The 16542-nt window shown below is 40.2% G+C and overlaps 2 protein-coding genes across 2 annotated transcripts in view; one reads left to right on the forward strand and one right to left on the reverse strand.

Annotated features, from left to right (window-relative positions):
- Positions 1–1410, forward strand: part of wdr76 (WD repeat domain 76) — a 9678-nt gene extending 8268 nt beyond the window's left edge. Inside the window, exon 16 of the mRNA XM_019866719.1 lies at positions 835–1410. The gene's annotated coding sequence lies outside the window, so the exon portion shown is untranslated. The remainder of the gene's footprint in view (positions 1–834) is intronic.
- Positions 1411–4268: 2858 nt separating this feature from the next.
- Positions 4269–16542, reverse strand: part of LOC109514030 (FERM domain-containing protein 5-like) — a 31627-nt gene continuing 19353 nt past the window's right edge. Inside the window, exons 3-14 of the mRNA XM_019866818.1 lie at positions 15622–15664; positions 14479–14557; positions 11857–11954; positions 10619–10742; positions 9615–9702; positions 9369–9457; positions 9206–9269; positions 8445–8536; positions 8279–8353; positions 8111–8179; positions 7903–8009; positions 4269–5028 (exon numbers count right to left, since the gene is read on the reverse strand). Of these exons, the coding sequence (XP_019722377.1) occupies positions 4466–5028; positions 7903–8009; positions 8111–8179; positions 8279–8353; positions 8445–8536; positions 9206–9269; positions 9369–9457; positions 9615–9702; positions 10619–10742; positions 11857–11954; positions 14479–14557; positions 15622–15664 (1491 nt within the window). The 3' untranslated portion in view covers positions 4269–4465. The remainder of the gene's footprint in view (positions 5029–7902; positions 8010–8110; positions 8180–8278; positions 8354–8444; positions 8537–9205; positions 9270–9368; positions 9458–9614; positions 9703–10618; positions 10743–11856; positions 11955–14478; positions 14558–15621; positions 15665–16542) is intronic.

Here is a 16542-nt window from a genome sequence, read left to right on the forward strand (position 1 = left end):
TTTTATTTGGTATGCATTTGTAGCAACAGCATGATGACATTTATTTGTTTTTATTTGCGTTTTATATTCATATTGATAATTCACGTTTTGTCTTGGATAATAAAGCACGGTTATGCATAGTAAATTGTATGCATAATAAATATTCACTATCACTGTATGAGGTAAGAATCAACAGCTTTTTATCACATTTACACAACACTTTATGAATACAAGTCATGAACAAATCTTAAATATGGCAGGGAATGTGTTTACTTTTTTAGTTTTGATTTTGAGCAGCAAATTTGGAGTTACATATTGGTGCTCACCAGGAATGCATAGGCAAAATTGCACAAATTTTCACTTGAAAGAATAGTGGCGATCTTGGGATTTTTTTCTGTTCAATTTTCAAACTGTGTAAATTTAATACACTTCATCTTCAGCATGTTTAGTGCCACTTTTGTAAGTAACCACGCCCCCGTCCAGGCCACGCCCCTTCCGCTTGTTTCATCACTCGCCATTGCCATGTATGAATATATTAATAATGAAACATTTAATGAAATTGATTTTTTGAGGCCTTATTTTTTTTCATCCCGTTGATGAATCACGTATGATTACATAGATGTTATCACCTAGAAATGACTTTGGTCAGGTCAGATTGGCGAAATTGCCACTTCTGTAATCTGTACCTCACTGCTTGTTAGTCATTTGAATTTTCTTTTGCATGATTTAAGATGGAGACTACAGTAGTTGGCACATGTCAAGAATATATATTTATTCATAAACAGAGAACACCAGTTTTCAGTTGAATCGCTCTGTCTGGCCAGGAGGCAATAAATGCATAAAACATGCTTACAGACACTGTTCGAGCCATGATGGATTGGAAAACGCACGCGCTGTAAAATCATCCCATCAATCATACCTTGCGGTCTCCATGGTGACATGAACAGCAATGAAACATCTGCATTCAAGGAAGAAGTCGTGGAGGTGATTTGCCACTTGTTCTGACAGCAGCGCATCCATTGTCATGTGTCCAGTGTCAAACTTGCAACCAAAGTAAGTCAACGATCGGGCAACAAGCAGATCTGAATTTCAATAGCACTGCAGTGACAGATCCTTCACACATGCATCCGCAGGCCTTCTGAGAATAAAAACCTTACTCTGAAGGTTAAGGTTCAACCCGCATTATTTATTGCTCTTGACTTAGAAATCTCACTAATGAGGCAAAAATGTCAACTTAATTTCTATGATTTAGTATTTGTTTCCCTTTGTGTCACATCCCGTGAGCTTACTGCAAGACCCTGCTAATCAAGTCTTGCGAGTCCAAATAAAAGAAAAAGCTGTTAGTGCTGCAATTTGCTCGCGTCGGGGTATAGCAAAAATTTATGACGAAACTTGCTGGCTTGACCACCAGATGCAATGCAACATTGGATACATACATGGCATCAGCTGATCCTTGATTACCTAAATGCGGCAAAAACATAAGTCTTTGTTTCACCATTTGTGTAATACTCAATGCATAATGGAATGGCTAGTAATCAGGGAGTACAAGATGCTTACCTGCCATAATGAAGCAAAAACAGAACCCTTTGTTTACTGACAAAACCGACCCAATGCTTTATGGGATACTAGCAATTACGGCGTTCATACGTATCACCAGCTGAGATCCGCTCACCCTTGGTAGGCAAATTAGCCTTTTTTTCAACATTAGTTTGCCTTAGTGTGGTATCTAATGTGTGATTTGATAGCCTGGTGCTTGCCAAAAGAAAGCAGAAAGATAAGCTTTTGTTTCTTTTTTTTTGTTTTGTTTTGTTTATCATAGTGTTAAACCTAATGCATTATGATATAGCTAGAGTTTAGGGAGTTCATAAATACATACATACATACATACATTATCCGAGCCGCTCAGCCTTACAAGCGTCGCGGACATGCTGCAACCTATCCCGGCTGTCTTCGGGCAGTAGGCGGGGTACACCCTGAACTGATTGGGACTCATTCACAGGAGTTCATACATGTCAACGACTAATATTTACTCATCCCAAAAAATGAGGCAAAAAACGCCAGCTCTTGTTTCATGTGTTTCCGTTAGTATCGGACTGAATGTATAATAGGGTGGCTAGCAACCAGCGAGTTCATACAAGATGGTTGTTTGCCATAATGAAGCAAAAACAGAATACTTTGTTTACCTTTGTCATTGAAACCAAATGCTTTGTGGGATGTGCCGGCAATTTGGGAGTTAGTGTACATCACTGCATGATGTTCACGTACAGAAAGGAGTCAAAAACGGCTTTGTTTCATCATTTGTTTGCCATAGCGTCAAACCCAATGTGGTACTGGACGGCTAGGGATCAGTGAGTTCATACGTGTCATTGCAGTATACGTGCTCACCAAAATGAGGTAAAACGGTAAGCTTTATTTCATTATTTGTTTCGCTTCATTTCCTATCTTTATTATGGGATGGCTCGTGATTAGGGAGTTCATACGATGCTTGCTTGCTGGAGGGGGGCGCAGTGCGAGCTCAACTCTACTTACTCATGGCACCTTGAACATGCGGCATATGGACAAAAGTAATGGGACACCTGGCCAGTTCATTGACAGTGCCGAAAATACAGTTGCGCCAGTTTCTCTGGGAAAACTGTCCACAACATTTTGACATGTGTCTGCGGAAATTTTGAGAGTGCATGTTCTTCCACACCAAAAACATTCAAGTGCGTTTTCACGGACCTTGCTCTGCAAGAACAGGAACATTGGAAGCATACACCGAATATTTAGTATGACCATGGAAGAGTGTGAGGTGTCCTATTATATTTTCCACATGGCACATCCTGGGCCATTCCTACCGCTGCATACATAACAGAATCGACGATGTTATCACACTCTCCTAATTTGAGGAGCAAAACACAATAGTCACAAACGACAGTATTTCCATTTGTCCAGTCAAAGACACTGCAGGCTAAGGCTGAAGCAACACAAAACAGGTTTCTTTGGTTGGTGTGGTGATGAAAGTAGCAGTACAGTAAACATGACTTATCTGAGGCTCTATTGCAAGTCCATTCAAAGTCTCTGCAGCACATTAAACATAAAAAAAGCATAAAAACCTTCACCTAACGCAAAAAGCTGCGCTTATACTCACCTGTGCACATTGCAATGTCAGATGAGTTGGTGTCCAGTATTGCACATTGAGAAGTCAAACACTTGACTAGCAAGACTAGCTTTAGCTCACATCGGCCTATTACACAAGATGGTTGGATATTGTACTGTATCCGTGAGCATTATTTAACGCCTAGTTTATTTAAAAAAAAAAAGACCAATTTTATTCATCTAAAATCTTCATCAAAAGTCTTTGGATGGTAAACGTTGATGACTAAAAGTACACAAAGAATACCAATATTCATATCAGCCAAAATGACTTGAACAGTAGTGCTACATTTATTAATATCCCTTAACATCCCTAATCCCATTCGTTATATGGAGGGTTCTTAGTGCCAAAAATAAAATGGATTAATAATTCAAATGCAACTTAATTACTACATTACTTTTTTCAAACTAAATTACACAGATATAAATACATACATATAAGTCTTATTATGTACATATACTGTACACATATTAGCTAGCTAGCTTGAGAGATCGCTAGCTAGGTAGGTAGATAGCTAGATAGCTATAGCTAGCTATAGCTAGCTAGCTAGCTAGATATAGATAGATGTATTTATGTGTGTGTAATTTATGTATGTACAGTATATACATAACTAAAACAGCAGGAGTTATTTCTGATGAAAGTTGTTTCCCCTTTCACTTTGCATGAATTTATGTTGACTAATTTATATTTATTTATTTTGCATTTGTTTTCATTCCACCATGGCACAAAAAAACCCTCCATACGCTACACCCAAAGTTGTATGAAATAAATCATACTTTAATTTCTATTATCAAAACACCCTTCATCTTACATTCTCTTACCCTCAAATCATCCTCATTGTTTGCTTGAAATGCGAACGCAGCATTACTTAGATTGGCTTTCGCATCATTGTCACAGAGTTGTCATCTACGATGATTTCCTGACATACACAGCACTTATTGGCCACAACATTAGGTACACCTGCACAATGTGAGGAGCTCCAGTACAAGAGCTGCAACAAAAAATGAAGATGAGAATGTTGGGTTTTGATTGAAACTGTCAGAGAGGCATTCATTTATCAAGTTGGTTATGTCATGTTTGAAAGAGTCAATCCAAAGTGATCATTATGATCTATTTCCAAACAGCATTTGAATTAGATGGTCACTTTTTTTGAAATATAATTTCACTGATAAATCACATTTCCTGTTAACAAATCCGTTAAATGAATTTCGAGATGAAATGAAATCTATCCCTGCCACAGTGGCAGATGCAATTAAAGAGGGAGATCCTACATAGGGAAATCCGTGGCTTGTGACTTGGGAAAAGCTGGGAAAAGGATGGCCATCTTTTTTTCCATTTTCTTCCCAATGTTTACTTGTTGATAAGGAGCCCTCCCATCCATCTAAGCTTACAGGCGAACCAGCGCCGCAGCGGGCAGAAGTACTCAAAGTGGAACTGCTGGAATTCGGGTGTTGTGCGGATGTCTCTCAGGAAGGCGATGTCCAGGTCGGACTCTGTCAGCACGATTAGGAGCAACAGGAGGGCAAAGAGAAGTCCAATGGTGACCAGGAAAAGACGCAGAACGCTCAGGATGAACTTGTGCAGCTCCTCCGCGTCACTAGGGGGCGACGGTCGGCTTTTAAGCGCCCGCGGAGCTTTTCTTCCGGCTCTTTTGTGGGTTGCCTCCAGCGACGCACCACCCTCGTCCTCATCGACAATGCAGGGGGCACCATTGAGGTTCATCTCCAGCCCGCGTTCCGCCACGGGCGTAGGGAGGACGCTGTCTGAGGGGCTGTAGGCCTCATCGGAGATGACCGCCGACGCCCTCGCCTCGCCACCGTCCACCGTGTGGCCTTGGGAGGGCAGGAAGGAGTCACCATGGGAGACGGAGCGCACCGGCGTGGAGTGGGCGCTGTCGCGGAGAGACTCCAGACCTGACATGGCAAGAAATAGAACAAAAAGGCTGGTGCATGAAAAAGTGATACACCAAATAATTAAGGGAAACTATTTTAAAATCTGAATTTTTAAAATATTTTAATTGAAATTTGAACTAAATTTAGAGAAAGCAAATCATTTAGTCAATAAATTATTTTAAAAGCAGGTTATTTAAATATTTTGATTGGTTTAAAAACAATAACAAATAACAAAAACAGATTACATTGAATAACAAGGCAGAAAATATTTAAGAATTAAAAATATATATTTTAGATAAACTAATATTTTTATTTTAAAATGAATTATTTTTAAAAATGATGTTTGAACTATAAACCATTTTAAAATACAGAACTACTAAAACATAATTAAACATATTTTGAAAAATAACAAAATTAATGAAAAAACAGATTGTAAATAAATCAAACTGATTATTTAAAACAACCATTTTAAAACCAGATTATTTCCAACTGCAAAATACATCTGATTATTTAAAGGACCAATTATTTTAATGTCCAAAATAAATGAAATTATTTTAGGAACAGATACTGAAAATTGAACGTATTTCAAAAATTACATTTGTTGCAGTTTTTCAAAAGTCGACTTATATTTTAGATAAAACTAATAAAACATGTTACATGGAAATAAAAAAGTTTAAATATTCCTAAAAGTAGATCATTTTAAAAACAATTTCAATATACAAAATTAATGAAACTATTTTTAAAACATTTTTAATTTAAAACAATCATATTTTGGAAACAGAACGTTTTCGATACAACAAAATGACAAAATTAATTTTGAAGCATGGCCAAGTGTATACGATTATTTACTAAAATTAATTTCAAAAATGTAATAAAAACACGTAAAACATTTAAAAATCCATGAAATCTTTTCATGTTTGACACTAGCATCAGCGCAAACTTTAATGTTGAGAATTGCATGTAGTGTTTGTACATGCTTTGCCACACACAAAAAATAATACAATGCAATTAAAAAATTCTGAGATGAAGCGGGAGCTCTTGCACAAAAATATAGAATGGGATGATTGTTACTTACGGCCCCCATTAGGGAGCTCATTCACCCTCCTAACAGATTGTTCTTGTCTGCTCTGTGTACATTTGAATAATCTATTAATCTGTGCAGCACTGGGACCAATAAATCTTGCATAGAAATGTATGTGTTGGGTTGATTCTCATTTGGGAAGAGGAAACTCTGCATTAGCTTTCAAAGGTTTTCAGAATGCAGTCGATGACCTCATGCATCAAAGATAAGCTGTGCAATTCAGAGCCCAACAACCCAAAATGAAACTCGTATTAATGATATCACCAGAAACATTTAGGAACCACGAGATAATCTCCAAGTGGCTCAGAAAAAGCCGTCTTGAAGTTACCTGGACAGCCATTTGGGGGTACAGCTAGTCGGAGAGCGGCCTCGGACCTCTGTTCTGGTGCAGGCCCTTCGGTGAGGGAGGGGAAGAGTGGAAGGGCCCCCAGAGCCTTGCCAAGCAGTCGGGGTCCCAGAGATAAAACGCGTACCTTCACATCGCGATAGCAGTGGTTGACCATGCGCAAGTGAACGTTCACCTTGGTCTCGATGCGGATCAGACACTTGACCATGGTTCAAGGTGAGCGATATGACCTCGAGAGTTCCAGCTGACTCCGTCTCGCCTTCTCAAAGTTCCCGTGATCGTGGCTAAGGATCTGAGCGACCATTTACTCGCGTTCTCCCTACCAGGTTGAGAGCCACAGCATGACTGACAGACTTATGGAAAAGTTAAGGCCCGGGAATGTGGTCCACATTAAGCCCCGATCTTTCCACCCCCGCCGACATCCTTCTCCTGTTGGCTATGACACATTCGGCTCGGCCCTCTCACGATAGGAGCTATATTTGGACAGTGATTATTACCAGTGAGAATTCCAGCGCGACATGACAAAACCCGAGACAGAGATCAGATTCAATTCAAGGTCAGGTCCTGATCAGAGCACAACAGTAGTGCAGATGGTCCAGTTTGACTAAAGGGGACATACTATGGAAAGCTGACCCATGGCTTGTTTGCTAATAGTTGGGTACGGCAGCGCCTGCCCAACCATCAAGTGTGAAATTAAACAACAAAGTAATTTTTATTCCATACCTATCTGGACAAAAAAAAAAAAAGTCAGTTCAAAGTACACTGGTAAATTTGCCACAGGTGGCTATTCATTTGCGGTCTGGATGTGGAGGCGTGAACAGAGTCTTCAAGTCTCGGGATATCTCCGTTGTAAATAGCACAACCACCTTATGCAGCATATATGCAGTTGCATATATGCTTGTATCTGTATTTATATTTTATATTGCATTCTGTACTGTGTACAGTTCATTTTTCTTAAACATTATTTTATGCATGCAATACTTTGTTTTTCTTTTCTACTCCCCCCCTTCAATTTTGCTGCAGTGGATTGCAAATTTCTCCATTGTGGGACAAATAAATCTTATCCTATCTCCGATAACGCCCAAAAATGTCATGAAATTTCTTCATTAAAAAAAAAAAAAAGTCGCTTAGAAGGTTGGAAAAATCATTGGAACAGAAGCATCGGCCCAAAACGGAATGAGTTGAACCAGATTGTTACAAGTGTATTTTTACTAAATAATGTTCGAATGCTTTATTAAAACACCAGGCTACTGTTTTCAACTGTAAGATAAATAAATACACATGGAAATTTTGCTTCCCCACTTTTCAAACATCCTTGTCATAACTTTGTGGTCCCCAAATGTTTCAAATCCTTCCATCATCACTCCAAGAGCATATTTATGCGTGTGTGTGTGTGTGTGTGTGTGTGTGTGTGTGTGTGTGTGTGTGTGTGTGTGTGTGTGTGTGTGTGTGCTTGCATGTTTTTTACCCTCCATGATGGAGATATGCACCGCTCTCCGTCGTGTCCGAGGCACGCTCGTCAAACGAGGGCCGTGCGTGATGGACGGACAGCTCCTGCTTGGCACCATGCCCGCCCTGAACAAATATAACATATGGAAATACACTGGTATCTAAAAAAATTGAGTGAAAATTTCCCAACAGTTGGTGTGTGGTGGGTATTTTGTAGGAATTCTGACCTGTGGATCTCAGGTGGGTCCCTTTTAATTTTGGCACTTTGTTCCATCACCTCCTTTGCAACTTTTCCACTGAGAAAACATTGGTGCCACATTATTGTCATATTCACACTGGACGGCTGCATGCATGTTATCGACGATGATACATACAGAGAAAAGTATTTATGGTACCTATATCTAAAGCGACTACCCTTGAAGAAGAGATTGCTACTGGACACCGTACGCACTTGGCTGGATTTCTCCAACCTGATTGAGAAAACAAACGCTACGGCTTATTCAGCCACGAGGACATGAAGTATATATATTGGACAGTTTGTAACAGTTTCTAGTTTCTAACTTGTAGAAGGCTTGATTCTCCACGCCACACTTCCACAGGTGCTTGCAGGCCTCAGGTGTGGGCGCAAAGTAGGTCAATATGATTTTCTGATCCTAAAACACACACACACACACACACACACACACACACAGTACTTTAAAATATTAATTTTTAATTACTTCAGTCGCTGTTGGCCAGTCTACATGCAAGTGACTGTATGATGATGCAATAATGTTCGGTTGTGACGAATCAAATCAATTTTGAGCGACCTAACATCTAGAAAGCTTGTTTCGGTAGTCAGAGTCGAAAACCCTCTAAACTGGTCTTCTTTAAATTTCAAGAAACATATTGATTTGTGCGGCCCGGTGATCCAGTGGTTAGCGCGTCGACCTCACAGTACAGAGGTACCGGGTTCAATTCCAGCTCCGGCTTCCCTGTGTGGAGTTTGCATGTTCTCCCCGGGCCTGCGTGGGTTTTCTCCGGGTACTCCGGTTTCCTACCACATTCCAAAAACATGCATGGCAGGCTGATTGAACACTCGAAATTGTCCCTACGTGTGAGTGTGAGCGTGGATGTTTGTTCGTCTGTGTGTGCAACCGGTTCAGGGTGTCCCCCGCCTACTGCCCGAAGACAGCTGGGATAGGCTCCAGCATCCCCCCCGTGACCCTTGTGAGGATAAGCGGATTGGAAAATGGATAGATGGATGGATATTGATTTGTGCTTGATATGCGTACGTCCTGTAGTTCAACCATCGTCATTAATTTGAATCCTGTGTACAGTACCTCCGTCTGATTTGCATATATATGGAATGTCTTGGCTTCGAATTTCAGCTTGGTCACCTCATCCCTGCCAAGACAATGAGCATGACACATGAAAACATCCGAAGCTGTCAGGGTGTAGTTGGTATTTAATCTTCATCCACTGTTGTGCAATAGTGGTGCTCACCAGGTCAGGATATGAATTCTCCTGTTGCCTTGCAGTACAGTGAATCCGAATGGGGTGAAGGCCAGGAAAGCTGGATTCCCAGACACGTCCTGACACCAAAACAAGAAAAAAACAAACAAACAATTGATCATCAGTTGATAATAATAAATCCGTCTCGATTACGAGATCAACCTGTTGTTGGGTCATAATCAGTCGACACATTCAGATGACACGTTCCCTGATGAATAACATTAAGCTGCTGCGTACTTTGCATGGATGCGGGTCCACGCCGTACGTCTCCAACATCTGAGCCTTCTGGAGGAAGTTGAGCTCTGACGTTTCAGGACTTTGGCCTCTGCAAAAAAAAAACAACAACAACAACAACAACAACAATGAACCACCTCTGTCAGCTAACACTGTCATGTATAACAAACATGGTGTTAATTTTTATGGAATTAAAGCAGAGGACCAAAAGCCAAATCAGAAGAAGCATTAACCCTTCAATGCCCCCTGTAACTTGATAACATGATAAGCTGTCCACTGTAGGAACATCTGTCCCCGAAAGGGTTAAAAGGGGTTTTCGTCAGCATGAGTAAATTGTCCTGCCAGTGTTACAAGCTATCAATGAAAAGTACTAAGATGATATCGAAAATATTATCTTTTTATGTTTAGGTATGGTTCATTAGCATTACTGTTGTCTATTTTTCAATATTCTTTTTTTTTTTTTTGTATAGTACTGTCCTAAAAGTGTTCACAGTATTATCAGCCTACTGGCTCAGTTCTGAGGTTTGAGATTTGAATTTTATTCCTCCCGTGTGCAGTTAGCATGTTTTTATATGGCCACCTTAGCAGGTCCTCTCGCTTCCTTTCACATCCAAAAACATGCATCTTAGGCTCATTCACACGGGAGTGAATGTCTTTGTCTTGAAAGTATCTATGTTAATTCTCATTGAAATTGTCCAACTTTCATTATTTCTAAAAGATTCTTAGCCATAGGAAGGTTTCCGTATTTTTCAGCCCTTTGAAGGCCTCTTTTGTACACACGCAGCTGTACGAGGGTGCTGTGTCCAGTTTCGTGAGACGATAGTGTCTATAACCCGATGCATCATCCGTAAAGGTTGACAAGCGAAGGCGCGGCGTGATGACAGGGTTAAAATTAACATAAGGGTGACGGCTGCTGCTTTAACCTTCTCCGTATATCATCTCTGAAAGAGTGACAGGCGGCACGCACGCTGCACATTGGCTGCCAAAATATCAGACGGTCAACTTACATCAGCTCCGTCTTGTGGATGTCAGCAATCCGCCTCTCCAACTTCTCCGAATGCTTGGGGAAGAACTGAAATTTGGAGCTGTAGCCTTCGGGGTGCTTTCCGGGGTCGTAGTCACCGATTTCAGCTGGACAATGGCGACAAGTGAACAAAACATAGTGAACAAAACAAGATAAAAACTCAATTGCCATTCGATTAAGTATATTGTGCTCCCCTGCATATTCTTGATTTGCTCTTTGTGTATTATTTGGGAAACTATCGTCCGTTATTTGCTGTTTCATGCCAAGGCCTGTCTAAGATAAGTGTTTCTTTGGCACCACCTTGTGGCTTCTTGGTGCCAGGGAACTATGTCGGAGCCAGAGGAGGAGCTTCATTTAGTCAGGCTTTAGCCTCCTATTCCTGCTGTCAGTTTTCCCTAATGTATTGAGCAGCGAGCAAACACCTTGAAATGTTTATGATAGTCTCCTAACGCAGCGGTCCCCACCCCCCGGGCCGCAGACCAGTACCGGTCCATGGGTCATTTGATACCGGGCCGCACAGAAAGAATAAATAGCATATTACTTCCGTTTCATTTATTTCGCACTCTGAAAGATATTTTATTTTGAAAAATTACCGGATTCTCTGTTGCATCCGTCTACAATATGTCACTCTTCTCGGTCACGTGATAGGTTACCGCTAAAATGAAACCCAGGAACTAGCAAAATGAGTAAAAAACGTCTTTGGAAAGTTTCTTTGGGAAGGGGAAAAGGCCCAGCCAGGAGACAGAAGAAGAGCCTACGACTTCCAAGAAAGAGAAGGCTACATTTAATAGACAGTATCAGGAGTCCTACTTAAAATACGGATTTATCTCAACAGGAGATTCACACGCACCAAGCCTACTCTGCATAATAAGCAAGGTGAGTCGTATTTTTCATGCACTTTGTATCTTATTTTAAAGGCACGTTGAAACATTACCATCGTGACCAGGGAGTGTTACGGCTAATTAGGACGTTCCTCATGTCATGATTCGTGTTTATTAGTATGTTTAGAAAATACCACAGTATCATGCAGGTCATATCATATGAAAATATTGTCTGACATTAAACCGGTCCGTGGGACAAAAAAGGTTTGGGGACTGCTGAACTCCAACACCCAATCGCTGTACGTTTGTTTTGTTTTGTATTCCCGTAGTTAACTCTTGTTTATGCTTGTTGGACTCCTAGTTTGAATTAATTTGTATGATTAATGCCATTATGTGTTACCTTGTAAGATATACGCAGCCAAGAGAGCGGCGTCCGAGGTTTTGCACAACAGGCGGCCATGGTAGAGGTCCCTCTTCACCTGCAGGAAGACCAAATATCTGCAGCGTGGAAGAAAACAGGTTGGGGCTGTTATTTAGCATGTATACATTGCCTCCCTTTTACTGAACGACTGCACTGGAACCCCTGTTGGTTGAGTAAAATGTGCTATACTTGAGTGTCTTTGCATTGGGATCCACCAAAAGCTTTAAAAAAAATGCATACGTGACAATGTTTTAGTTTTTTAGCATGTTATCATTTTGTTTTTCACTTGGGTTATGTTTGATTTTTATCTATGAGCAGCCCTTTCTTTCATCTGCGGTTGTTTTGAAAGTGCTCGAGAAGTAGATTTAAATTGAGAGTTTGAAAGACAACTGTTACCCTTCCAGTCAGGTGTCTTGAATGAGTTCATATCTTTCCTTACTTTAGTTTCAATTTCCAGTTGTATGAAAGAGACAAAAAGTGTAGTTTTAATTTACTTTAGTTTGATTTAATTTGATTATATTGCACCTATCTTCAACCCAGCCGCTGGGGGGCAGTGACCTCCCCTGGGGGTACACTGTTCCCCGGTGCCGGTCCCAAGCCCGGGGAAATGGGGAGGGTTGCGTCAGGAAGGGCATCCGGCATGAAACTTTTGCCAAGACGGACATGCGAGTTGATAGGGCGGTTTGCAGGGACGGACGGGAATTGATGACTCGCTGTGGCGACCCCTGAAAAGGGACGTGCCGAAAGGAGAAGAAGAAGATATTGCACCTATCTTCAACTTACACTGTTGGTTGTATTATAGTTAAAAGGTAATTAGTTTTACTGTTTCTTTCTATAGTCAAATGACGTTTCAAAAAAGAATTGACTATCATCTGTGTGAACTTGGAGATCGACCAGCTGCGGTGTCTGAGCTCGTCCTTCGATGTTCCACATTTGAACACGCGGTTCACATTGAGTTTGCATTCCATGTTTGAGGGTTAATCTAAAACCAGAATGAACTTGCCAATAATGCAAAATGTGATGCAGCTTCACACAGCTGTCCAATGGGAGACTGTTCATTAAACCGTTCCTCTCTCGGTGCAGTGAGGTCATAAAAAGTGCATATATTAAGTCTTTTGACTCGACAGAGCGCTACTTTCCTTTAATTATTTTTGCAGGCTTTTATTGGTGTCAGTAAAGTCAGTTCGAGTGGGCGAGCTGCTCTCCCTTGTTGGCTCTGTCAAAGCAGAACCAAGCTTTGAGTATTGTGTGAGATTTATTTGTGAGCAGACGGTGGTGGTGCTGGTGTTGGAGGATGTGGGGGGGATTTGATTTAGAGAGGGACGGCATGAGATCAGAGACTCTGTGCATCATTTGTTAAATTGTCAGGTAGGCCTCACACAGGGCAACAGTGGAACAGAGACATCGGCTACTGCTGTAGATGGGCCATAGACAAAAGTATTGGGACGCATCCCAATTCTCGTTCAAACTGAAAAATGGTTGGTCCCGCCCTTTTGGAATTACAACAGCTTCGACTCTTCTGGGAAGCTGTCACCAAAATTTTGCGAGTCATCAGCTCAATGAGCGTTTGAAGGATTAACTCCATCATTGTGTTTTACTTCTCCTCTGGTTTATTTGGGTTCATTCCAACAATAGCTATTAAACTGGGCTCAGAAAAGTAGAGCTCACTTGCCATCGATGGCCTGCTTCGTTCTTTAATCCAGCTCACCGGGGATTTGCGTTACAGTGAGTCTTGTAATATTAGCATTCATTTTGCTGTTTTTGCCCAAAATTGCATTCTGAAAATATTGATTTAAAAAAAAATAATTTGTATGAATTTATTTCATAATATAGGAATAACCGTTTGTATATGAAACAAGTGAAAATATACAAGAGTAAGGGGTAGGACTAGATCAGTTTCTTTAACTTCTTCTGACTCCCTTTTGAACATATAAACTGTAATGATGACCACTTATGTTTCCTTTTTGTTTCCGGAATATTTTCTGTACTTGGTTATATGTTCAACAAACACGCACACTTTGACAATGACAGTGCTACTGCCACCTACTGTAGTGGATGTGTAATTACACTACATTCTAAAAAACTTCTTTTCTTAGGTGACCCCCAACATCGCAGTGCACCCTAGGATGCCAGCCCTACTATTTGAGAAGGACTGAATTAACCCAACGTGCATGCTTGCCGCCATGTCGCTGTCCTTTATCTAAAATGTCTCATGTGCTCGAATCATTTAATGAATTCAATTAGAAGTCTGAAAGGCACTGGCCTTTTATCATCCTTGTGGGTGCAGTTTGCTCAATTCAAAGGTGCTTGCGACAAATGAAACAGCCCAGCATGAGCCACAATCATAGTTTCATCGAAAGTAAAGGTACATCCTCGAGGCGCTGTAACTGCAGCAGCGAAAAAACACGTCACGATAATAAGTCGTTACTCACCCACAACGTATTATAAAAGCGAATTTAAATGGAGTTGAGCAAAGCTCCACTGCAAGATGGAGCCAGCGAGGCGTGAACATGTCACCTCATTCTGGTTCAAATGTGCATTCGTGTGAGAAAACAGCGAGCAGGCATGCGAAGAAGACGCTGCCATCTCGTCATGTCCTACCTGGTGATTTCTTCCCGCAGGGCGGCAGGGTCAGGCGGGTAGAACTTGACACGCAAGCACATGGTGAAAGGAGGCTGAGCTGGGAAATCAACATGGCGCATACGCTTGACTTTTGGCATAGTCATTGTTTTAGTCACTTTGACAGACATTGGTTCGTAAGTTAGTATTGCACCACACTTGAAAGTCACATCATGATGAGTCATAGTATGATGACAACAGGAGGAAAAGCAACAAAATAAATTGTAAATTTATAATTGTTTTATTTTCACCCAAATTTATCCAGGTGAGGCAAATGAGAACAATTTTCTCATTTGAAATGGCGACCTGTGAGTAAAAAAAAAAAAAAAAAGACAAATGTAATACTACACAAAACAAATGAATATATGGGCAACGGGAGGGTGGAAAAAATGTTTGTTTCCACAATTAAATCAATGTTTTTCAGAAAAAAAAATTTATTTCAGAAAAAAAGTAATTTTCTGACAATGTCCATTTAATGATAAAAAAATTTGGGAGAGGCAAAAAAAATCTACATTTGCAACAAACAACTTTAAAAAAATCTAATATGAGAAAAAGGGTACTGCGATATTAATTGTACAAGAAATAATGTTAAAATATACATATACAATTCTATTTTTGTTATTGAAAAAAAAACGACATTTGCAAAAAACAATCAGTACCGATACATAAATTGCAAAATGCTAATAACTCTGCAAAAAAAAACAAAGGTTTTTGATTCTACAAGATAATACGTGAAAATGCTTTGCGGAAACGTCATAATTTTATGGCAAAAATAATATCTAACCAAATGCTTTTTAAAATGTTCATTGTAGAAACAAGAGGTTGGACTACTGTGATGAAAACAAAAATGAACCTTTGCCAAATATAGCACATGATTTTTGGGGGGAGAAATATAGGAAACTCATCATTTTTCATTAATTTAACAAGGAAAAAAAAATGAATGGGGGCAAAAAAAAAGTTTCCCACAAATGTGACACAGACATTTAAAATTGAAAATCATTTTTTCTTTCAAAGTGAAACTTTGAATACACAATCATGACAAATTTTGCTCTTTTTCTGTCCCCAATTTTCCCCTTCATCATTTCTGAAAGAATGAAAGTGACACATCGTTTGTCAAATACTCACTTTTCATTTGTTTGGCAATGGACTTTGAAAACTCCAACCAGTGCTGCAAGGTAGAAAGGAAAGTCAAATAGAGACTATTAGGCTGCTCTCCTTTCATTCAGCACTGTGATTGCTCAGCAAGTAAACATGCTGACATAGAATCAATGACAAGAATAATACTTTCGAGTCACTCTGGTACACCCCACACCTCTCTGAAAGGTGTCCCTGTGCCAGCCGGCCACACAGCCGCGAGTCAAAAAAAATATGAGTACGGCACTAATGACTTTGACTTAGACTCGTCATATTTAACTCTTTCCATCTTTCAGGAGCACATTTTATATTCAAAGCGACCACATTGTTAAGTTGAACAGATATCGGATTTGTCTAAGAGAGCAAAAGGTCAAAAACTTGACGCACAAAATGGGAGGAATATTGGGCTTTTTGAGTGACATTTCAGGAAAAAAAACACTGAACTTGACCTCCTCTAAAGGCACATGTCCAGCTGTTGAATGTTTCGGTATGCTTCACACAGCTCACTGTTTTCGAACAAGGACCTTCACGGCAAATGATATCATATTTGGTATCATGATATCATTCACTTGCCACCCCCCATATCCAATGATGTTCACATCAATGCCTTTCCACAGAAAGGCATTGATGTGAACAGAGAGATACTCTTCCAGTATCTCTCTGTATAACCGCAACTTGCTGATGACACTGACACTATGCTCAGTGGCCACATGAAAAGTTCAAACACAAAAGCAGACATCTCCACCTTTGGTGAATTTTGTAAAATGTTTCTTTTTTTTTTTCCTTTCCGGTATCATGCTTTGTTATTCATGAGTGTGACTAATCCCAACACATCAAAGGGCGCGACAAGTCACATTTACAATTCGTTATCTTCTTCTGTTTCTCAGTCTTTTTTTGCGTTGTTTTTTTTCC

The sequence above is a fragment of the Hippocampus comes genome, unplaced genomic scaffold, assembly GCF_001891065.2.
Source record: "Hippocampus comes isolate QL1 unplaced genomic scaffold, H_comes_QL1_v1.1 scaffold82, whole genome shotgun sequence".
In the NCBI taxonomy this organism is placed as follows: Eukaryota; Metazoa; Chordata; class Actinopteri; order Syngnathiformes; family Syngnathidae; genus Hippocampus; species Hippocampus comes.